The 24,785-nt window shown below is 37.3% G+C and overlaps 3 protein-coding genes and 1 long non-coding RNA gene across 4 annotated transcripts; 3 read left to right on the plus strand and 1 right to left on the minus strand.

Moving 5' to 3' along the window:
- The first annotated feature begins 12,578 nt into the window (after positions 1–12,578).
- Positions 12,579–13,610, plus strand: LOC110779747 (uncharacterized). Its single transcript, XM_021984230.1, has 2 exons — positions 12,579–13,111; positions 13,202–13,610. The coding sequence occupies exons 1-2, from the start codon at positions 12,579–12,581 to the stop codon at positions 13,608–13,610; spliced, it is 942 nt and encodes a 313-aa protein (XP_021839922.1).
- A 73-nt stretch (positions 13,611–13,683) lies between these two features.
- LOC110779746 (uncharacterized) lies at positions 13,684–15,787 on the plus strand. Its single transcript, XM_021984229.1, has 3 exons — positions 13,684–14,586; positions 15,255–15,343; positions 15,658–15,787. Exons 1-3 carry the CDS (start codon positions 13,684–13,686, stop codon positions 15,785–15,787), a joined length of 1,122 nt encoding a protein of 373 aa, XP_021839921.1.
- A 927-nt stretch (positions 15,788–16,714) lies between these two features.
- Positions 16,715–18,759, plus strand: LOC130465464 (uncharacterized). The gene is made up of 7 exons (XM_056834233.1): positions 16,715–16,784; positions 17,286–17,367; positions 17,459–17,583; positions 17,655–17,736; positions 17,820–17,955; positions 18,097–18,453; positions 18,532–18,759. The coding sequence occupies exons 1-7, from the start codon at positions 16,715–16,717 to the stop codon at positions 18,757–18,759; spliced, it is 1,080 nt and encodes a 359-aa protein (XP_056690211.1).
- Positions 18,760–21,908: 3,149 nt separating this feature from the next.
- On the minus strand, positions 21,909–23,807 carry LOC110779748 (uncharacterized). The gene is made up of 3 exons (XR_002531214.2): positions 23,743–23,807; positions 23,500–23,571; positions 21,909–22,018 (listed from the first exon to the last, which is right to left on the minus strand). It is a non-coding gene; the product is annotated as an uncharacterized lncRNA (long non-coding RNA).
- Positions 23,808–24,785: the final 978 nt, after the last annotated feature.

The raw sequence follows: 24,785 nt of genomic DNA on the forward strand, positions 1-24,785 counted from the left end.
AGAATAGACATCTCTTAGAAGACTTTACAAGTGCTTCAAGGAGAACAGAATATTCAAAGGACTTTCAAGTGGCTATTGATATTCTATTGTTTGATGTTCTATACCCAAGTAGGCATAGAATTCAAGTCACTGAAACTATGAGATTCTTCTATTAGATAGTGAAGAAACATAGAGATCAGGTCAATGAAACTATGAGATTCTTCTATTAAATAGTGAAGAAACCTACAACTTGCAGTCAAACTATTATCATATAGATTAATGAGTTTGTGACTTGTAAGAAAGCTATGACGAAACCCAGATTCCCTAAAATGGTTAGAGGCCATATATAGACTCAAATGTTTTAAATGGTTAGAGGCCATAAAACATACTCAATGTTTTGATGACAAAATTGAAATTTTGTTGATTTGCAAGAATAGTTTCACACCTATTGGTTGCAAGTTTGTTTTAAGGATAAAAACCATCAAACATGGAATTGTGTTCACACACAAAGCTAGATTAGTTGCTAAAGGTTACAAGCAAATTCATGGCATGGATTGTGTTGAAACCTCATGCAAAATCGTAATGCTTAAGTCTATAATTCAAGCAATGATTGCATATTGGTACATATGGCAATTGGATGACAAAACGTATTCCTCAATCAAATGATGGAATACAATATGTACATGGTATGTCATAGAATTTGTGGATCCAAATAAATGCTTGAAAAGAAAGCTAGCTTACGAAATCTAAGTACAGATTTAAGCAAGCAATTGGGAGTTGGAACTGTATTTTAGTGAAGCTAATAAGTATTTTAGTTTCATAAAATGTACATGATTCTTATAGATGTATAAGAAGTTTAGTGGGAGTACATAAAACTTAATTGGTCCTATGTGTATCACACACATATCTCTCTATTGTGAAATAACATTCAAATGCTAATGACTTAGATTTGAAATTATTCATCAATGATGGACCATGGCGAAACTTAGTACATACTGGGTATTAAGATCTATTTACAAAGATCTTATGATATTGTTTTGGATTAAGTAATGGCATTTACTAAATCAAACACGAAAGACTCCATTGGAGATATTCGACCCATATGAATAAATCTAAGTAAAGAATGTTTGAACTATGTATAAGCATTTACTAAGTTAAACATCAAAGAGTCTAAATGAGATTCTTAACCTATATTATATGTCAAAGAATTTAGCTGGATTCAGTATCTACTAAAATTGAATGAGCTAAAGTTACATGAATAGAATTCAATTGGGAATTATTCTGCAAAAGAATTTATCATGTATGATATAATATGAGGATCGCCAAAAACGTATCGTATGACTTTAGGCATGACGAACATATACCAATCTCTATTGATCTAAGTGAAGATCAACTAGATTGAGATCAAGAATACTTATGGTACTTGAAAAGGTACATAGGAATAGTTCTTGATTCAAGGAAATAAAGATACGCTAAATATTGATGCTACACGCATAAACACTGGCAAAGGATCAAGCAAGACCCTTTGGAGTTAACCATTGATAAAGACGAGCTATAGAGCATCGTGTTTTGAAATGGCAACATGGATTGGAGACCATGAGTTGTTGCGTGGGAAATTAAAATATTAATTTCTATGTTCTAAGATATAGTTGGAGAGTCTACCACATATCTATGAACTGCTTGGATAGGTAAATCCAAACAAAGCATCACTAGCAACCTATACAGTTGAAGTAAAAGTAATTATTGCCTAAGAAGCAATAAAACAGGGTTGTTTAAAGTTCTTCACTGAACTTGGGTAGATCACCTATCTGCTGGCTTGATGGTTCTTCATTGAAAAATGCGTGGAACCACTCTTGAAGCAAGAAAAACGCCTGCTAACTTAATGGTTCTTCATTGCAAAATGCGTAGAACCACTAATGTAGTAAGAAAGACTAGATCACATAATAAACAAACTCGAAAAGATCTTATCATCATATCTCAAAGAACATTCGATGAAAAGGATGTTAAGATTGGCAAAGCATGATGACTAAACCTATGCAACAAGTGAGAAGCAACACTCACATTGTCGCACTGGAAATCAAGCATAGCTTTGAATTCCATGAATTGTTTTAGAAAATGGGTTTGAGGCCCATGGTTGTAAAACATTGGGGTTGAACATTTATCATATATGAAATGTATTTTCATATTCCATTTAATCTTGGTTTAGTATTAAATGATGAGTCCCTTCAAATTTGACGAAATATTCAAGATAGGCTGTCAGGACCAGTCCTGTGACTAAGAAATGTCTATCAAGTGAACTTGAATGTCAAAGGTTGGAAATGGTCCCTAGTCGGAGTTTTCTATAAAATTGGACGCATAGAAAACGTTAGACGACTAGAATGCAAGATGACTAGTAGTTCTGTTTCTTGAACTATGTGGACATGGCAATGTCATAATCATTTGCATAGATACTTACTTTGGGAAGACTAGTATCGGACGAGACCTATGAAACTTTACTGTAAGAGATGAAAGTCTGTCATAAGTAAATTTCATTAAATTATTAGACACTAAATCCTCAATACCTGAGTGATTTGAGATTACTTGTTTGAGAACTGGTTGCTTTGACGTTGACCAACCGTCGCACCGTAAAAGGAGGCTATAAAGGCAACGCTCAGGTAATCACCTATCAAACGAAGTCTAATCTCAAGATCGCAAGATTGGGATTGTCCTCCCATAAATCGGGATGAGATGCTTAAAAGTTGTACAAGGCCACTCGGAGAGCTAGAAACTGTGAAATGCATGGCCGTGCTCGGATGAATCATAGGCTATGATTATCTGTTTATTTGATCAGTTGAACTCTGAAACCGAGGAACACCTCTGGACATAATAAGGATGACAACTCTTACCTTATGTTCAAGAGCAAGCATCGAGTGACAAAGGAATTAGGAAATGCACACTTGTCCCTAAGGACAAGTGGGAGACTGAAGGAAATAATGCCCTTGGTCCAAGTATGCATTCTATGTTAAGTCTAATAAATGCGGTTCAGTATTAATTAACAAGTTAATAATTCAGTGAGATCAAGTGAGCTCAATGCCTAGCTAGAGGCCGCTTCAGTTCAAGTGGAATTAATGATATTAATCCACAGCTTACTCTTGACTGAACCCGTAGGGTCACACAAATAGTACGTAAACGGATCAAGTATTTAATAGCATTAAATACTCCATCTATGAATATTCGGAACCGACGGATCTTGGTTTCAGTGGGAGCTAAGATCGTCACAGGCAAGGAATGAATACTCCGGAAACGATGATATTGCCGGAAACGGAAATATGGATCGTATCGGAAATATAAATATTATCCAAGTCGTAGATGTTGCCGGAAACGGAAACATGGTACGTGTCGGAAAATATTATCGGAAATGGAAATATTTCCAGAATCGGAAATATTGCCGGAAACGGAAATATTGTCAGAATCGGAAATATTACCGGAATCGGAAAATAATTCCGGAAACGGAAATATTAAATATTTGTTCGAAACGGAAATTAATTCCGGAATCGGAAATATTAAATATTGTTCGTATCGGAAATGAATTCCGGAATCGGAAAATTTAATCGGAAGCGCATCGTACGAATAAGCATCGGACGAGGCCTGCCGGACGAGGCCCAGCACGAAGCCAGGCCATCGCCCAGCAAGCCAAGCGCGCCGCACAAACAGCCACGCCAGGCCCAGCGCAAGGCCAGGCCCAGCAGGCTGCGCACAGCGCGCACAGCACGCGCAGCGCACAGCGCGCACAGCGCGCACAGCACGCGCAGCGCGCAGCGCGCGCGGGCGCTGAGTGGGCTGCTGCTCGCGCGCACGCATGGGGCCCATCGTGGCTGCCGTGCTTGTGTGTGCAAGTGTTTGTGTTCGTGCACGTTTCCTAAAACATGCAGAGTTCGGTTAATGATTAAATTCCTAATTCTATTTGATAAATTAATTAAATTAGAGTTCTTATAGGATTCTAGGTTTAATTAATTTGTATCTGAATAGGATTTCGATTCCCTTTCCATACCGCTATAAATATGAGGCTAGGGCTCACAATTTATAACACAAGTTTCAAAGTATTCAAAGTGAGTTTTTTTGAGAGAAAAATTCAGTCACACATTTGCCTATAAAGTGCCGAAAATAATAGTACCTTAAGGGCGATTCTAGTTGGTCAATCTTAAGGCGGATCCGGACGTGCTGTGGACTATCTACGGAGGGACGACACTTGGAGTCCTAAAGACTTGTTCTTGTTCGGTTCGGGCGCAGCTAGGGAAGGCACGCAACAAAGAGTATGCATCTAATCTATGCTAAATGATTATGTGTAAATAATATGTTTTCCTGGGTTTATGGTTTTTCGCATGATTTATGAATTGTCATATGTATCATAACCTAACAGTGTGCAGCGTGGGCGAGTGGGCGATGGGTATTGGCGTGAGCCAGGCGAGCAGTCGCATGTGGGCAGCGAGCGTGCTGCGCCACAGCGCGCGCTGCCGCGCCCAGCGAAGCAACCAGTCGCGTCGAGTGAGGCAGGTTGCGCGCAGCGTGGCCAGGGCTTGATGCGTTGCGTGTGGCCTGCTCGTGTGATGCCATACGACCAGTCGAGGGGCGCTGCTGCCTCGTGCACTCGACGGGGCTTGGGGGCAAGCCCAAGTGCCTCGTCTTGTTACGATTGATGCGTTTTGATTTTAATTTTAAATTTTCAGTTCCGAAACGATTTTAATTAATTTTAAAATTCGTAATTTAAATTGTTTTCTCGGAATTTAATTTTGAATAATCTAATTATTATAAATTTTATTTATACTAATTATTTTACTAAAATTAAAACCTTGAATTAATTTAAATTCAATTAATTCAACTGAAAATAAATTAAATGGATTCAATTATAAATTTATATGAGCTTTAAATTTTAATTAAAATTGTATGTTTCCGGTTAGACTAGGAAATACATTTTTATGTTTAAAAGTAGTAAAGCATGTAAATTTATTGGTTTAAGTGGGAGCATTTTAGTCATAAACTCTTGATTAGGTCTACATTCCTTTAAGGTTAAACAACTTGATTAGAATTAATAAGGACTGAATAATTGGTAGATTATTGGTGCCCTTGATTAATTGCTGCAAATATTTATGTGATGCATAACATGTTCTACTAACCAGCTATGTGGGTCATTCATGATAATGAATGGGTGAATGGTATATATTGTATATGCACTGTTTTGCAGGTTATTGAAAAGTGACTAGTATGGCCCAAATAGGATAGTAAATATGGTCAGCGTACCATTAATTTGAATGTAATATTGGTCTAAAGTACCAAATTTTATTTCTTTTAAATATGGTCGCGTACCATCAAATAGTTGTAATTAGTTTAATTATAGCTTATCCTATTTGAAGAAAATGGCGCTTCCCATGTTGAAATTCAAGACGGAGTTTCCAATCCATTTTCCAAGACGGACTTTGAAGTTGAAGCTTCAAGATGAAGTCGGGCCATACTAGATCACATTTATATCTTATGCATGTTTTAAGTTATTTATTGCTTTAAATATGTCTTAATTATGCATGAGATTATGGCTTGATTATGTTGCATGATTAAGGATTTTAGTTCACTTAAAATCTAACCAACATAGTAAGAGCCTTAAGTTCCAAACTTAAAAATTGAGTTAAAAGGTGCCATGCCAAAATAACACTTACTTGGATAACCTTTACATCAATCTTAGTAACAGTTTTCCGCCATAGCGAGGTGTTACTTATTGATTCTAAAGGGGTAAGGTACACAAATAATTGTGAGTACATGTTAGTTTTGGTGAAACTCAACGATATAAGTAATGAGTCCTTTTATGTCGTGGCAAATGCGATAGGTTTACCTAATAAGTTCTTAGACGTACCTATCAACCAAGAGTAGTTTCTAGACTATTAGCAAAGGCTTTGCTTGCCTAAAATATTTTAGAATTGAGTCTAAATACATAATGTGCTTAATTCTTCAATGATTTAAGGATCTTGGAATCATTTTATTCACACCTGCCGGAACACATAACTTGAATAAAATGCTTAATAAATGATAAATTATGCGTGTATGCTAGAATTTAAAGTTTATTAAGAGAAACTGTGAATGGTTATTTATTTGTTTATTCTTTTTTCAATTGTAGTTTTAACTATGGAGAACAACAATCAAAACATCATCATGGGTTCTGAGCTTATGGTCAAGCCGAACCTAACAAATTTTCTTGAATGGAAAGCTAAGCTAGTTGAAGTAGTCAGACTCAATGGACTTGAGTATGTACTGTTACATCCCATGCCAAGCTACTATGCCAGAGATATGACCCTTGAAAGATTTTCCGCCTGGGATGCGGATCTCAAAAAGGTTATGAGTCTCATGCTGAACAATATCCCTGATGAATGGGCTAGAAGGTTTGTAGCTTACGAACCTTTTACGCTCATCAAGAATCTGAGGGATATCTGTCGTGGAAACACAGAGGACAGGGACCTAAACGTCCATGAGTTGATTGAATCATTGTCTGGTCTAAAGGTTGGTTCTCCGAACAGGTGTTTTAGGATGGAGGTCCAAGAAACACATGTTCAGCTCATTCTCACTAAACAAAGGGTAGGCGTCCCACTAAGGTTCCATGTGGAGCTTATGCTTTCATATTTTGATCGCCTAAGTCTGCTAGGAACACCAATAAGCGAAAGGATGACAGTCTCTATCTTGCTCAATTCACTGCACAGTGGGTTTGGTCGCTTCAAGCAACTATACCTAAGTGAACCAAGAGAAGAAACAGTTGCAGATTTTGTTCACCTTGTCAGAAAGGCTGAGATAATACTCGACTGTGAAGCCAAAGATTTACTCAAGGCTAAAGGGAGACCTTTCAAGAAAGGTGGCAAGTCCAAGGGCAATGCTGAGTCAAGAAAGAAGATAAAGCAGGACAAGTCCACATCAAGCTGTCTTTATTGTGATGGAATAGGCCATTACAAGAGAGAAAGTCCAAAGCTTAAGGAAGATCAGAAGGGAACAGTCGTTCCATCTTCAGGTATTTTCGTTATAGACTGTATACTTGCTAATTCAACTTCTTGGGTATTAGATACAGGTTGTGGCTCACACTTATGTTCCAATTCGCAGGGACTAAGAAGAAGTAGAAGGTTAACCAAGGGTGAAGTCGACCTACGAGTGGGAAATGGAGCAAGGATTGTTGCATTAGCTGTAGGAACTTATTATTTGTCGTTTCCCTCTGGGCTAGTTTCGGAACTGGAAGACTGTTTCCATGTTCCAAGTCTTACTTAAAACATCATTTCTATTTCTTGCTTAGATGCTAAGGGATTTTCCTTTTTAATAAAAGACAATAGTTGTTCGTTTTATTTTAAAGAGATGTTTTATGGATCTGCTAGATTAGTCAATGGACTTTATTTATTAGATCACGACAAACAAGTTTATAACATAAATACCAAAAAGGCCAAAAAGGATGATTCAGATCTCACCTATATGTGGCATTGTCGATTAGGCCATATTAACTTGAAACGCATAGAAAGACTTCAAAAGGAAGGAATTCTAGAACCATTTAACTTAGAGGATTATGGTAAGTGCGAATCATGTTTACTTGACAAAATGACAAAGCAACCTTTCTCTAAAGTTGGAGAAAGAGCAACTGAACTATTGGGTTTAATCCATACAGATGTATGTGGACCAATGAGTACAAATGCTAGGGGTGGTTTCAGCTACTTTATCACTTTCACTGATGACTTCAGTAGATATGGTTATGTCTACCTAATGAAGCATAAGTCTGAATCCTTTGACAAATTCAAGGAATTTCAGAGTGAAGTAGAGAATAAATTAGGCAAGAAGATTAAGGCACTGCGGTCTGACAGAGGCGGTGAATATCTGAACTATGAATTTGATGACCATCTGAAAGAATGTGGAATTCTATCAGAATTGACTCCTCCTGGAACACCACAATGGAACGGTGTGTCGGAACGGAGGAATAGAACCTTGCTAGACATGGTTAGATCAATGATGGGTCAGGCCGAACTTCCAATAGAATTTTGGGGACATGCACTAAATACAGCTGCACTCACTATAAATAGAGCTCCGTCTAAAGCTATTGAAAAGACTCTATATGAGTTATGGTTTGGAAAGCCTCCAAAAGTGTCTTTTCTTAAGATTTGGGGATGTGAAGTATGCGTCAAACGATTAATTTCAGACAAACTTCATCCAAAATCTAACAAATGTAACCTTGTGGGCTATCCAAAGGAAACAAAGGGGTATTACTTCTACAATACATCTGAGAACAAGGTGTTTGTTGCTCGAGATGGTATCTTTTTCGAAAGAGATCACATTTCCAAAATGACAAGTGGGAGAAAAGTAGACCTCGAAGAAATTCGAGTCGAACAACAAACTCTAGAGAATGCTCAAGATGACATTCAGGATGAAACTCAGAGATCTTTAGAAGTATCTGGTGAGAATCAAGGACCATCTAGAAATGTAACCCCGCGTAGATCGCTGAGATATAGATCTCAACCGGAAAGGTACTTAGGTATTTTGACGAACGAGAGCTATGACGTTCTATTACTTGAAAGTGATGAACCTGCGACTTACAAACAAGCTATGACGAGCCCTAGCTCCCAGCAATGGCAAGATGCCATGCAATCTGAATTAGACTCCATGTCTGAGAACCAAGTTTGGGATTTGGTCGATTTGCGAGATGACTACCAAGCCATAGGAAGCAAATGGGTTTTCAAACTGAAAAAGGACAAGGATGGGAAACTTGAAGTTTTCAAAGCTAGATTGGTTGCAAAAGGTTACAGGAAAGTCCACGGTGTGGATTACGATGAAACCTTTTCACCAGTTGCAATGCTAAAATCTATTCGGATAATGTTAGCAATCGCTGCATATTACGATTACGAAATATGGCAGATGAATGTCAAAACCGCTTTCTTAAACGACGTTTTAAGAGAAACTGTGTTTATGACACAGCCTAAGGGTTTTGAGGATCCAAAGAATGCTAAAAAGGTATGCAAGCTTAAGAAATCAATCTACGGATTGAAGCAGGCATCAAGGAGCTGGAATATACGTTTTGATGAAGCAGTCAGTGACTTTGGTTTCATCAAGAACGCAGACGAATCTTGTGTATACAAGAAGGACAGTGGAAGCAAAATCGCTTTTCTAGTATTATATGTCAACGACATATTAATTATCGGAAATGACATTCCTATGTTGAACTCTGTCAAGAAGCACAGTACATACTGGGCATCAAGATTTATAGAGATAGATCTAAGAAGATGATTGGACTCGGTCAAAGCACTTATATCAATAAGGTGCTTGAAAGGTTCAAAATGGCAGACTCCAAGCGAGGCTACCTACCCATGTCTCATGAAATGACTCTAAGCAAGATTCAGTGCCCAAAAACACTAGATGAGCATAGACGAATGAATGGGATTCCATATGCATCATTGATTGGTTCAATAATGTATGATATGATATGTACACGGCCGGATGTTGTGTATGCAATCAGTGCTACGAGCAGATACCAGTCAGACCCAGGAGAGGCACATTGGACTGCTGCCAAGAACATTCTGAAGTACCTGAAAAGGCACAAAGATGATTTCCTGGTCTATGGTGGAGATGATGAATTAATTGTTAAAGGCTATACGGACGCAAGTTTCCAAACCGACAAAGATGATTTCTGATCACAGTCTGGGTTTGTCTTCTGCCTCAACGGAGGTGCAGTAAGCTGGAAAAGTGCTAAGCAAAGCACCATTGCGGATTCTACAACTGAAGCGGAGTACATTGCTGCACATGAAGCAGCAAAGGAAGCTATATGGCTAAAGAAGTTCATAGGTGAACTTGGTGTAGTCCCCTCCATTAAAGGACCAATAGATCTGTATTGTGATAATAATGGAGCTATTGCACAGGCAAAGGAGCCTAGACACCACCAGAGAGTCAAGCATGTACTTCGTAGATTTCACCTTCTACGAGAGTTCGTTGAAAAAAAAGAAGTCGAGATAAGCAAGATTGGAACTGATGACAACATCTCAGATCCATTAACTAAACCTCTGCCGCAGGCGAAGCACAACTCGCACACTGCAACTATGGGAATCAAGCATGTTGGAGAATGGCTTTGATGTCCTTATTTAATGTTTTAAAGTTTTAGAGTTTAAATCTTTGTAAAACATTATTGGTTAATCGTTCACAATAAATGAATATAATTCATTTAAATGATGAGTTCCTTCAATTTGTCGATATATTCAAGATAGACTGTCAGGACCAGTCCTGTGACTAAGAAATGTCTATCAAGTGAACTTGAATGTCAAAAGTTGAAAATGGTCCCTGGTCGGAGTTTTCTATAAAGATGGACGCATAGAAAACGTTAGACGATTAGAATTCAAGATGACTAGTAGTTCTGTTTCTTGAACTATGTGGACATGGCAATGTCGTAATCATTTGCATAGATACTTACTTTGGGAAGACTAGTATTGGACAGACCTATGAAACTTTACTGTAAGAGATGAAAATCAGTCATAAGTAAATTTCATTAAAATTATTAGACACTAATCCTCAATACCTGAGTGATTTGAGATTACTTGTTTGAGAACTGCTTACTTTGACGTTGTCAACCGTCGCACCGTAAAAGGAGGCTATAAAGGCAACTCTCAGGTAATCACCTATCAAACGAAGTCTAATTTCAAGATCGCAAGATTGGGATTGTCCTCCCATAATTCGGGATGAGACGCTAAAAGTTGTACAAGGCCACTCGGAGAGCTAGAAACTGTAAAATGCATGGCCGTGCTCAGATGAATCATGGGCTATGATTATCTGTTTATTTGATCAGTTGAACTCTGAAACCGAGAAACACCTCTGGACATAATAAGGATGACAACTCTTACCTTATGTTCAAGAGCAAGCATCGAGTGACAAAGGAATTAGGAAATGCACACTTGTCCCTAAGGACAAGTGGGAGACTTAAGGAAATAATGCCCTTGGTCCAAGTATGCATTTAATGATAAGTCTAATAAATGAGGTTCAGTATTAATTATGCAAGTTAATAATTCAGTGAGATCAAGTGAACTGTATGCCTAGCTAGAGGCCGCTTCAGTTCAAGTGGATTAATGATATTAATCCACAGCTTACTCTTGACTGAACCCGTAGGGTCACACAAATAGTACGTAAACGGATCAAGTATTTAATGGCATTAAATACTCTATCTAATGAATATTCAGAATCGACGAATCTTGGCTTCAGTGGGAGCTGAGATCGTCAAAGGCAAGTAAATGAATAATCCGGAAACGATGATATTGCCGGAAACGGAAATATGGATCGTATCGGAAATATAAATATTATCCAAGTCGTAGATGTTGCCGGAAACGGAAACATGGTACGTATCGGAAAATATTATCGGAAATAGAAATATTGCCGGAATCGGAAATATTGCCGGAAACGGAAATATTGTCAGAATCGGAAATATTATCGGAATCGGAAAATAATTCCGGAAACGGAAATATTAAATATTTGTTCGAGACGGAAATTAATTTCGGAATCGGAAATGTTAAATATTGTTCGTTTCGGAAATGAATTCCGGAATCGAGAAATTAATCGGAAGCGCATCGTACGAATTAGCATCGGACGAGCTTGCTAGACGAAGGCCCAACACGAAGCCAGGACCGCGTCCAGCAAGGCAATAGCGCGCCACACACGCCCAGCCCAAGGCTACGCTAGGCCCACCGCAAGGCAGGCCTAGCGCGCGCCAAAGGGGCAGGCAGCTCGTGGGCTTCGTGGCCGAGTGGGCTGCGTCGCTCGGGCTTCGCGCGCGCGCGCATGGCGCCTTCGTGGGCTGCTGTGCGTACGTGTGTGTTTGTGTTCACATACGAAACCTAAAGCATATAGGATTCATTTGATGATTAAATTTCCTAATCCTAAAAGATAAATTAATTAATTAAAGAGTTATGCTAGGATTCTAATTTAATTAATTCGTATCCTAGTAGGATTCGATTGCTTATTCCATGGCCTATAAATATGAGATCTAGGCTCATAATTTACAACGAGTTTTGAAGTATTCAAAGGTAAGAATTTGAGCAAAAATTCAGTCATACACTTGCCCATAACAACCGAATAATTTAGTACCTTAAGGGCGATTCTAGTTGGTCAATCTTAAGGCGGATCCGGACGTGCTGTGGACTTTCTACGGAGGGACGACACTTGGAGTCCTAAAGACTTGTTCTTGTTCGGTTCGGGCGCAGCAAGGGAGGGCACGCTACAAAGAGTATGCATCCTAATTATGCTAATTGTTATGTGGCAATTAATTTGGAATCCTGGCGTTTATGGTTTTTCCGCATGATTTATATTCTTTTATATGTATCATAACCTAACAAATACCTGTTCAAGTACATGAACAAGGGTCCAGATATGGCACTGGCAACAGTATAAGAAGCTACAGAAAATGAAATGCACGGAGGACATCAAGCCAATCGTGAACCACAAAGAGATGAGATTAAATCTTATTTGCAATGCAGATACGTATCTGCTGCAGAAGCGTGTTGGAGAGTTTTTGGCTTCCCAATACAATATAAGTACCCCCGGTTCAACGCTTAAGTTGTCACCTCGAGCAAGAGAAAACTGTAATGTTTGAAGATCACGAGTCCCTGGATCAAGTCCTAGAAGGAGTAGGACATGCAAACACTCCTCTCACCGGGTGGCTGGAAGCAAATAGGAAGTACCCAAATGCAAGAAAACTAACATACCATGAATTCCCAACTGATTGGGTATGGCAAAGGAAGGAAAAGAAATGGAAAGGAAGAGACGAAGGGTTCAAAATAGGGAGGATATACTTTGTGCACCCAGCATCAGAGGAGCTTTACTACTTGCGTATGCTCCTTAATATAGTCAGAGGTTCAACAACCTTTGCGGAAATAAGAACGGTGAATGGCATAGAATTTGCCACATTCAAGGAAGCTTGCAATGCTTTGGGTCTTCTAGAAGGAGATAATGAATGGCATCAAGCTTTACAAGATGCATCATCTTGGGCCCATGCCCCACAACTTAGAGAGTTATTCGTCACAATGTCAATTTTCTGTGAAGTATCAAATCCCACTGACCTATGGGAGAAAAACTGGGAGCTCCTATCAGATGTTGTCCTATACCGGCAACGCAAAAGGTTTAATTCGCCCAACATTGTCCTGACGACTAACCAGGTGCAAAACTATGCATTATATGAGATATAATTGATCCTTAACCGGAATAACAGGAGCCTCACAAACTACGCAAATATGCCATTCCCAGACATGTCTCTAGTGCAACAAACTTCAAACAGAATGATATTGGAAGAGCAAATGTTTGATATGGCCACGTTAGCAGAAGAAGCATCTAATCTAGAAGCAGGCCTAAATCCAGAACAAAGCTCTGTGTACCGTCAGATACTCGACAATGTTGAGAACAGAACAGGGGGAGTATTCTTCATTTACGGCAGCGGAGGTACAGGGAAGACATATTTGTGGAGCACCTTAATTTCAAGGATTAGATCTCAAGGAGGTATAGTCATCGCAGTCGCCTCATCTGGAATTGCAGCACTATTACTTCACTGTGGAAGGACGGCACATTCACGCTTTAGCATCCCAATTAATTTGAATGAGAACTCATGTTGCAGAATAAGCTAAGGAGCTGACTTGGCATTTCTCCTCCAAAAAGCAACACTCATAATATGGGATGAAGCTCCCATGGTCCACAGACATGCCTTTGAGGCAGTACGTGGACCGCTCTTTACGTGATATTATGCAAACAATTAACCAGGGCGCTGAAGACAAACCCTTTGGAGGAAAGACAGTGGTATTAGGAGGTGACTTCAGGAAAATATTACCAGTAGTTCCACGAAAAGGAAGACCAGATATAGTAGACGCATCTGTCAGTAGGTCGCCAACAATTTGGCCTCATTGCACCGTGTTCAAACTCACTACGAACATGAGACTGAGGGGAAGCACAACCACAATCGGAAAAGAACAAATGCAGGCTTTCAGCAAATGGGTACTAGATGTGGGCGATGGAAACATATCTTCCAGTGCTAAAAGCGGGGAAGATGAGGCTACTTGGATCCAAATACCAACTGACTTACTGGTAAAGGACCATGACGATAAAAAGGTCGCCCTTGTGGAAGAAATATACCCTGACCTTCTTCACAGGTACAAAGACATCAACTACCTTTCTGAAAGGGCTATATTAGCGCCTAAAAACGAATGTGTGGATGAAATAAATAACTACATACTCTCGATGATCCCCGGCGAAGAAAGAGTATATACAAGTGCTGATAGAGTAAGTCCCCTCACAAATAGAACCTCCATCGAAGAAGATCTATACCCAACAGAGTTCCTCAACACACTGCAGTTCCCTGGCATCCCAAATCATGAGATGCGACTAAAGGTAGATTGTCCAATAATCCTACTTAGAAACATCAATCAAGTTGAGGGATTATGCAATGGAACAAGGCTCATCATAACGCGGCTGGAAGCAATTGTAATTGAAGCACAAGTGGTAACCGGAAAAAATGTAGGTCGCAGAGTCTCCATTCCGCGGGTAGAGATGACACCATCTAATCACACACTGCCATTCACTATGAAGCGCAGACAATTCCCTGTCAAGGTATGTTTTGCAATGACAATAAATAAAAGTCAGGGTCAAACGTTCAACCGCGTAGGTGTGTATTTGCCAGAGCCTGTCTTTAGCCACGGACAACTCTATGTGGCCGTCTCCAGAGTCACATGTCGGTCTGGTCTCAAAATTTGTATAGGACGCCATGGAAACAACGTGGAAAATTGTTTAGAGACAAAGAATGAAGTGTATAGAGAAACTTTTAACAATGTTTAAAATTAAAAACATAGGAAAGAACATATCCAGTGTTACCAAATAAAGACCATATCGGGCTGGAATTTTCATAAATATGTACATGGCCTATTGCTCATACATTGTGTAATGTTCTTTGACATCTATTCATTACTATGATATTTGCATCCCATTACTTTTCACTGTGATTTTGAACCATTTTTAGGAAAACATCTTGCATCTGATTATAAAATTCAATGCTACAAACATTTTTCCTAATGCTTTCCTTTGGACATTTTTGCATTTTATACCGTAACAACTGTCAGTAGATCACTGTCATATGAGTTACTGAATTATTTACTTTGGTGATGAAAAAAAAAACAACTTCCTATATTTGCTATGTCCTGCATTTCATTTTCAACCCACTAAAACCATTACTTACCTCTGCAAGACAACAACTACTAACCCATTATACAATGCATTTTCAGGAATACAAGGCCTGCAAGCAGAGGAAGACCCATCTTTTAAGTTCTGTGAACACTAACAAAAAACCAACGAGCAAAAACAGACCCCAAAGGTAAGCATACAACTCCTGGTATCCATAAGAGTATTTTACTATAATCACCTATTCTCACAAGTAAAACCAGTTGACTAAGAATCGGGTAAATATCACTTGTGTCCCCTTTACAAAATATTGGTACAACATACGTAATGCCATTAAGGAATTTAATCAATCTAAACAAAAATGCTTAGCGATACCGACAAATCGACGATGTGAGGAATTCATAATATTGTACACTGAAACGTGATCACAATGTAGCATAGTTTTGTAAATTGTGCAAAAGTGTGAATAGTTCCTTAATACAAAAATTAATGATGGAAATTTTGCAGGTATCTGCGGTTGCATCTTCAGGAGCATTGCATATCTTTCATTGGTCCCAAGTATCCTACGCGTATAGACTGCTGCCTTTCCCAAGTTCCCTTTCCGTATCCTTTGATCACATCCTTCACTTGTGAATGATCTGTGCCATACAAATGCGGTTGCCGGCTACCCCAAGTTACATACATGTATTCTTTGCCCACATCTTTCACACTGTGGGTGATCGTTGGCATAGAGATGTGACTGAAGCTCTTCAGAAAATCAACGACCTTCACAATCAGGTATGTTTTGTACTGCATTTAACAGATTGTAAAACACTGATGGTTTTCGTGTTAAGTCCTCCTTTCAGATAATAAAATGGACTATATATTAAATGACAAATTAACTACCTTAAATCAAATCACAAATAAAACAGCTAAGAAAACCAAAAAAACAGGCAGTAATGAAATACAAGCAATAAATAATGAAACTGAAAAAAAAAACAAACAAATGATATAGGTAACAAAATACAAAATAAATGGGTCAGTTACAATATTAAAAGGTAACATAAAATTCAAGGCTCAACAGTTAGAATTAACACCACCACAACTACAGTTACAAACCGTCAAACCAGAAACCCAAATAATACACAAAATTAAAAATCACCTTGAATGACAAATTTAATACCCACTAGAATAAAACAACTATATAAAACCCACCAAAACATCACTAAGAAACAGGAAGTCCAACAAACTCTTAAAATAGACGCTTTCCAGCCATGTCAGGAGGAATCGCACCGCAAGACACACAGGTAAAACAACTACACTACTCCATTTACTACAATGTACAATTATAATGTAATACTATCAAACAATGATGTTGTAGGATATGGAGGCCGCAAAGAACTACATTGCTGAATTGGATACAACAAAAAGAGACCGGAGAATAACTGCACGAATAACCCGCATGTGGGAAGTGCGATACCAACCAACAAATCCAAACCCCGATACCATAGACATGGTGCTCCTCGACGAACAGGTACATAACTGACTAAATTAGCTTTTCTTTAACAAAAATAAAAACTAACACATGAAAGTTGTAGGGTACACAAATACAAGCATTGATAAAGAAGGCATTAATCAATCACTTCAAGGAGAAGGTAACAGAAGGAAAGATATATACTCTCACTCATTTCAGTGTTGGAAAAAACACCCGATCACGACTACAAGTAGAGAATGACTACATCACATGGTTCAATTCATTCACCTCGGTAACATTAGAAGAAGAAACTGTTGCCGCAATCCCGTTTCACAAATTCAACTTGTGTCCCATCGACCAACTAGCTAAACAATAAAGTTGACATACTCACAGGTAATATCAAAACACCCAAACTTACCTAAGTCGATTTGGTGGCTTACTAAGTCAATTCACTAGAGTTAGATAACTCCCAATGGGTGCATGCTTTCAAGGGTTAAAGTACGAACAATAATAGTAGTAACTAATATAAATTTTTATTTACTAATATGAATATTTTGGGATTCAGACAATATATTTCACCAACACACAGTTAAGCCGCGCAAACAAAAAAACAACAACATTAAATGAAAAAAAAAAACAGAAACCAACAGCTTCTTTGATTAACTTCCTACCACTGATGCAGAATTAATTGGACAACTTATTGGAGTAGAGAACAAAATCCACACATCAGATCATCGCCGAACGATCCACATGCAAGATGAAAGGTAAGGACTAAACAGAGGAAGCATACATACACAACAAACATAATAACAATATATGCAATGCCTTTACAATATATGCAATGCCTTGCTACAGGAAAAACAGTATTGCGGTAACGTTGTGGGGACCCCAAGCTGATCTGGTCCCAGATGACATACCAGACAATGGAGCACAACCACAGATAGTAATAATCACAGCTACACGCTTAACAATGTTCAAAGGTAAACCCCTAGACAAACATATGACAACATCTAATTCAAACATGTACTCATAGCTAAACATGTTGTTGCAGGGAACTATCAACTCAATTCCACAGGAGGAACTAAGATCTACATCAATCTAAACATCCTAGAAGTGGAACATTTCAAGAGAGAGTAAGATACCTTAAACACTACGCAATAGAAAAACAACAAAAACTACTCACGTTACTAATTATCACTTGTACCCTTTTAAAAAGCATGGTAGATGTCCCGCTACAAGAAATAGGTCGAATACAGGTCACCCAGCCAGAGAGCTTAGAGGAGGCGATGACCAAGAACCGAAAAACAATAACAGAACTACAACAACTATACATGGAGAGAGAAGAAAATGAGGTACGAACCTTCTTACTACATTACAAAAACTCACAAAACGGGAAAAAAAAACCACCATAACTTAACTTCACTACGCAAAACAACATGCAGGATTTGAAAAAAAACACCAAACAAAATTGAATAATCAATTTACACATGCAGGATTTGAAAACCACTTACACTTGCGTGGCAAAAATTTCATTCATCCATGACGAAGAGTGTGGCTGGATGTACACTTCATGTAACAATTGCAAATCAAGGGTGGATGAGAACCAATACTGCAACAAATGTCAAGTAGTCCCAGAATTCCCCATCGATAGGTGGAGTATACAAACACAATGCCATTTTGCTATATTGTACCACAATCAAATCAAAATAACACATTTCAATTATTATAGGTACCGATTAATTGCGACAATTGATGACGGGAACGCAACAATGACTGTGGGGATTTTTGACAAAGACGTGGAGAATCTAATTGGCAAACCAATAACATCAATGATGAAGATTTATGAGCAGGTAACTCAACTCAACTAACCAAAACTCACTGCCTACCAAACTAAAATGAACAAAACAATAACTACAATGCAAAAACAGGAAAAGGGAGCGGAAAAGGTCTCAAAAGAGCTACAACAATGCATCGGGAAAAAATGTACACTCAAGCTCAAAGTTAACACCAAGGGATACATTCAAGAGCTAACTGCTATTAAGATCTTCCATGTGGAAACGGATGACAAAATAGTTGCAAAACGACAAGGGAAGGAGGTCCTAAAACAAATAAAAAAGGAAGGCGAGCCAAACAAGAAAGCCAAAATGATTGGGTAAGGAGCTTATCACAACAAATCCAAACTTATTTGTATACATGTAGGAAATATTCATATAATGTTTTACTAACATGTTACTAAAAAAAACAGGAACACTACAACAACAAAGGAGATAGCTACAACAAGCACAACCCCAACTACAAACCAAGAACCAATCAAGCTCACGGACGACGGACCAAAAACATGAATAATGACCCAAAGGAAAAAGGACAAACACAAATAAAAACATATTTCGTCTAACTAGAACAACTACACTTCTTACAACAACCAATGTCAGGATAATCATGGACTTAATACAACTACTCCTGATTTCTAGAGAATTATTTGTTGTAGTTGGTTGATTAGTTGCCTTCATAAAATAAGTCCGGCGTCAATTCTGTTAGCCATACAAATTGTACTATCATAAGGAAATTTTAAATCTGTCTATTGCATTACACTATCCATGTACTAATGACGAAAAAATTAAAAACACAAAATAATAGTAGCCTGACAAACACCTAAACCACAACCTTTGAATACAATACGCTTTCTAATCGCATAATGAAACACAACACCAAAGGCAAACAAAAAGATTAAACAAACCCCACAACAACACCAAAAACAAAAACAATAAAAAAACAAACTCCAAACAACATATCAACAAACCAACAAAACCGTTCTCACGAGAATGAACCATCTACGGAGAAACAAACTAACAACAAAAATGAACAACCCATAGAACAAATCAAGAAAAACCCACATATAACAAGCCCGTTCTTTGAGCGGGCCCAAAGACTAGTATAATTTAAATATAATTAATTATACGTAAAACTATATTAATAAACTTTATAAATATACGGGGGATTACAGGGTCGCGGTGCTTGCGGTGGTGGCTGACAAAAAAAAACAACTACAATTAAGGAGGGCTAAACGAAGGGAGGAACGCAGACGAAAGAGAAAGAAAAGGAGAAGAGGAAGGAGAGAAGTTACTGGCGACGGTGAGTGAGAGAAATTGGTGACGTGCCGGCTGGGGGTGGCGGCGACGACAACTTGCGGTGGTTGCTGCAATTCAATGGCAGTGCTTAAGGAGAAAGAACGAAGCAAAGAGAGAGAAGAGAAAGGAGAACGAAAGGGAGGAGGGAGTTACCGGCGGTAAGGCTCGCCGGTGGTTGTGGCGGCGACGGCTGGGCAGCAGCAAGGGGCAGCGTCGAAGAGTGAGGGAGGCAAAGTTTTGAGGGTTCCTTGTTCCTTGTTACGTGAATAGTGAAGGGAGGGTTTGCTGAATTCTTTTGTTTCACGTGAAATAGAAAAGGGGAGGGAGGATTGTGTTTTGGGTTTTATTGTTTGGGCTTTGCAAAATGGGCTAGAATCAGGATTTAGTTTTAGGATTTCAATCCAAAATCGATTAGGATCGTTTTCTAAATTCAATCGGTTTTCGTAATTCGATTTCTTTTCAACGTAAAATTCTAAAATTAATTTTGATTTCATTAATCATTAAAAAATTTCAAAATAATAAAATAAATATACGTTAATTATGTATTTATTTCTAAAATCCGTAAATTCTTATTTAAATATCATTAACTATACGTTAAAATATATAAATAATGTTTCTAAATTTACGGGGGATTACACCTTCTAGGTAAGGATCTTTTTGCTTGGACTCCAATTGCTTTGGACTTTGAACATGCAATTACTACTTGAGTTAGAAGAGTTTTGATCGTATAAAAGTTCTTCAAAATAATCATACATAAAACTATGAGAAAGAGAAAATAATAGGAATAATAAATGTTGTGCTTTTTTTTTTGTGGTTAATCAATTGTGTTTTTTTTCCTCCTAAATGTATATCAAATTTTTAACTCATTATACAAGTGTAACTTAAAAAGTTCTTATAAGTAATAAGTGAACTGGTATACAAAGAAAATAGAGTTTTACACAAATCACGTAAACTACTTAAAGATTTAGTTCACCGATTGTTTGTCATCCAATTTTATTCAAACTATATATAATCAAATTCATTAGTGAATTTGAATTGGAAAAAATAAACTCATATTATATGCAACATTCCAGACATCGTCCGAACCAGTGACTAGTTTAAAATATAAAAACGTCATAGACACATCGCGTGCATAGACACTAATACACACCATAGTAGAGGAAGCATGAGGGAATATAATTGAAATGATTAATTTTCTCTTGAAGTCTATGGATTTTAAAATTCGATGAAAATAATTGATTAAGTTTGTGAGTTTATGAGAAGAACTCTATAAAACTTGAGTTAGGCTCATTAATTATTTGTATTTGAGCTCAAACTCAAATTTTATAGAATTCATCTCGTAAACTAGCGAACTTAAGTGATTCACGACCATAAGAAATAAAGAGGTTAAAGATATGTTTGGTTCACCTAAATTTGACTAAAACTAAGTTTGATCTAGAATTTTCTAAACTTTCTGGACTTATTTTGCTAAAAATAATTTATTTGTGTGTTAATTAAATTCCTAAAAGAAACTTATTTTTGCTAAATTGAATGCGGAACTAATTTTTTCTGAAATGTTTGGTGTGAAGGTTAATAATTGAAACATAAGTTGAATACATTACAAGATGCTCAAGAGACTGATTGAGGGTAAAGCATCCACAAGACAGCAGGAATGAGCTACTAGTATGGAATTTGGCTGTTTGAAATCTGATTGAACCTGAGATCGCAATTATTTTTATAACAAAGCTAAGCGTAGCACAAAGTTCTCTCAAATGCATTTCAATGTGTGGTTAACTTGCGATTATCAGAATCTGTTTGCATAAGATGATAAATGCAAGCAGGGGGCGAGTACTCGTATTATGTATAGATAAGAGTATATATGTGTTGGTGTAGAAAAATATAAATCGAGATGTGTCTACACTCAACAGGAAACAAGGTAACAGAATGCACCCCAATTATCGCTCTCAAACAACAAAGTATTGGCACACAATCCCCCTTTCATGAAGATCTTTTGCGATGACCAGATAATCCACTGAGAGCTCGAACATACAGATACAACCCAGAAAAGGAGAGGAAAAAAAAACCTTTCACGTTCACCAAACTTTTCTTTGATTAAAATATTTCATTCTCCTATCAAAATTTAATGCACCAAAACTCCACGAGTACAGATTTTCTAGATACGATTACGCAACTCAATAGCTATTAGTTCATAAAACAAGCAAGCAAAATTCTATCATTTAAAGATAAAGAGGCCCTTCTCCGATGATGTCATCTTCTTTGCTGCAGCGCTTCCAACAATCCTCTCGAGCTAAGAAATAAAATACATAAAATAAAATCAGATTATGAACAGGCAGCAGCAATAGAATTAAGAACAAGAATATTAGTGTGTAGCCTTATAAAGTCGCGACTAGTAAGCATAAAAAAGCGCGCCTAGGCTCAAGGCGATCAATGTCTGACATCCTCCAAAAGGCGCACACCTCTGCACCTTTCCCCAAGCTCAAGGCACAATGCAACTTATGGTATAAGACTCCAATTTTTTACAAGAAATATTTTTATTTTTTTGAAAAAATCCAGAACCACATGACTTTAATGGCATCCTAACAATTAGAGTTTACTGTATTGAATAGAGGACAGAGAAAACCCCCAATTTTTTCATTTTTTCCTTCTCTTTCAGCAGCTGGTCATGCAAACTCCTTTTTTTTTTTTGAAGTAACTGTTTATGTATGAAGTGGTGCACTTCTTTAAAGAATCTAAACGAATAGTCATTGACTAAAAAGTTACGTGAACCTTCCTTAGTCCTTTTTGTTGGTTTTTTGTTCCCCAAAAAGCCTTTTAATTTTACTATAATTACTAGTTTACCCCTTTGCGACAACTAGTAATACTATTTTGGGCGTGCGCCTTCGCCTTGTGACTAGGCTCCAAGGACTTTTAGCCTTGGTGGCCTTTTAAAACCAAAGGTTTGATTAGAAAAATATGGGCTCATGCATGCAGGGAGGCAATTTTTTTGTTTTTTGCTCATTTAGAAGGAAAATGACTAAATGAACACAAAAAAAGTCTTAGTCGTATACTAAAAATTGCCAGATACTATGTATAGAGGGGTCATTTTATAAATCGTGTCAGATTTGCTCAAATGAATTAGACCTTGTGGAACATTGTTGATTAAAATCTTCTTGTAAAGTGAAACTTCTCAAACTTGCGGTTATGAATTCAAACTTGGTGAATGGAAGAAAACTTGAATTTTAATAAATGTAAAACGTGGGAGAAGAATGCAACAAAGATATGAAATATGTGCATGAGAGGGATGCCACAAGTCCACATGGAAAATATAGATATAGATTACTAGGCCAAAAAATATACATACTATGAGCCAACAAAGATCACTAAAAACAAAGGATCCATAGCTAAAGATTCTTCTGTTAATAAAAGCCAATCCACCGTGAAACTGCCTTTAAAAACTTATATCTTCCTTTATTTTCAATAAATGTCTTTTAAGATTATGAACATATTACAAAATCGATATGTATTGTATTGGTACTCTAAAGTAAAAACTGAGAAGTAATTTTGCATTGGCATTCTGAATGAACAGTAATATACAAATGATTAAAAGCTAGTCAAGTGAACGGATATGTTACTCAACAATCTGAAAATTGCTGAACACATCCATACAACAGGAGTGAACATTTCACACACTAACTTATCATTGCATACCCACGACATATAATGTTGGATGAGGCATAAAAGTAAAGTCATCTGCATAATATGGCTACAAGGATGCGGCAAGATGCTTACCCTCAGCTGATCAAATCTCGAAAAGAGTACAGTAGAAGTCATGTCACGAGATCCTTCAAGCATATTGAGAACCTAAAAGACATACCAGATAAAAACCATGATGGACTTTCGTTTCTTAGTTGAGGATTGGGGTAATAAGGACATAATATACAAACCACAGTTTATCCGTAACGTAACCCCTAAAATCGAAAGGAAACAAAAGGAAGAAAACTCAAGTGAATTGAAGATATAAGATATACTGACCTCAGGGTAAAATTCTTTCCTCTTAGGTAGAGAATAAATAATTAGATTCTGGATGCCACAGATCTACCTAACAAAGGTTCAACAGTGAATTTAGTATGGGAAAACTAAGGAAACTTTTGCATAAAAAACCTTTTTGGACACCATACAGAAAACAATGTATATGAGCCTCCTATTATCTTCTGTCCCTTTTCTTAGTGTTTTCTTGCGGCAATTTGAGCAGGTGGTAAAGATCGTTTTAAAAGTGTATCCTGGAAAATCCAGTATTGCGCAATCAATCCCAACAAAAACTACCTTGTAGCGATTGTAAAAGTGAGCTCTCTCAGTGTAGAGCATGATCTTTCGCTCCCCCTTGATGAACCATTTTCTTGCACGAGATATATCACTTTGTTTTGTATACCTAACCACCACTCAAAAATATTGTTAACAAAACTCTCAATGCATATCGGTATCATGTAATTGACATATGAAGACAGTTGTATGATATAGACAAATATATAGAACTTACTCGCACAACAGGCAGAAAGATGCATTTTGCGACTTTAAGAAATTCCTGATGCGGACAAATTCAAAGTAGGAACTTATAAACAACATAATTCCACCCTTCAAAATATTTGTGAAAGAAGGATTTAAGACAAGCTAACCAGTCACTTGCGCAATCACATGTATAGAACAAAAAATTTATTTGATCAACATACAAAAAAAAAGCGTTATTAAGGACGGGATCATTATACCTGGATGGTATCTTTTATCTTTGGGAATACCTGCAAGAAGAAGATGAACTCGCATTACACGCATATTGTACCATACATATATCAAAAAGACTGAGAGCTGCCTAATTAAATTATTTAACAATTTATTCAATAATTAATAAAGAGTAATCAATGATTAACCATGCATTAACAATGATTAATTAATAACTCATAATTTTTAATTAATACTAATTAATAAATATTTAAGTTAATGATTCTTTGAACTAGAGTAAGTAATAGTTATTTTTTATTATTCATTTATTTTATTACTAATTTTATTATTTATTAATTAAA

Source organism: Spinacia oleracea, chromosome 1, assembly GCF_020520425.1.
Source record: "Spinacia oleracea cultivar Varoflay chromosome 1, BTI_SOV_V1, whole genome shotgun sequence".
Classification (NCBI taxonomy): domain Eukaryota; kingdom Viridiplantae; phylum Streptophyta; class Magnoliopsida; order Caryophyllales; family Amaranthaceae; genus Spinacia; species Spinacia oleracea.

Excerpts from the sequence above, each read along its gene's own strand:
- LOC110779747 (XM_021984230.1), top strand. The coding sequence starts at position 12,579 with ATGTTTGAAGATCACGAGTCCCTGGATCAAGTCCTAGAAGGAGTAGGA. Across the intron at positions 13,112-13,201 it reads CTATACCGGCAACGCAAAAG|GAGCCTCACAAACTACGCAA; the intron begins GTTTAATTCGCC and ends CCGGAATAACAG.
- LOC110779746 (XM_021984229.1), top strand. The coding sequence starts at position 13,684 with ATGCCTTTGAGGCAGTACGTGGACCGCTCTTTACGTGATATTATGCAA. Across the intron at positions 14,587-15,254 it reads GCAGACAATTCCCTGTCAAG|GAATACAAGGCCTGCAAGCA; the intron begins GTATGTTTTGCA and ends ATGCATTTTCAG. Across the intron at positions 15,344-15,657 it reads AGCAAAAACAGACCCCAAAG|GTATCTGCGGTTGCATCTTC; the intron begins GTAAGCATACAA and ends GAAATTTTGCAG.
- LOC130465464 (XM_056834233.1), top strand. The coding sequence starts at position 16,715 with ATGAAAGTTGTAGGGTACACAAATACAAGCATTGATAAAGAAGGCATT. Across the intron at positions 17,584-17,654 it reads ACGCTTAACAATGTTCAAAG|GGAACTATCAACTCAATTCC; the intron begins GTAAACCCCTAG and ends ATGTTGTTGCAG. Across the intron at positions 18,454-18,531 it reads TGATGAAGATTTATGAGCAG|GAAAAGGGAGCGGAAAAGGT; the intron begins GTAACTCAACTC and ends ATGCAAAAACAG.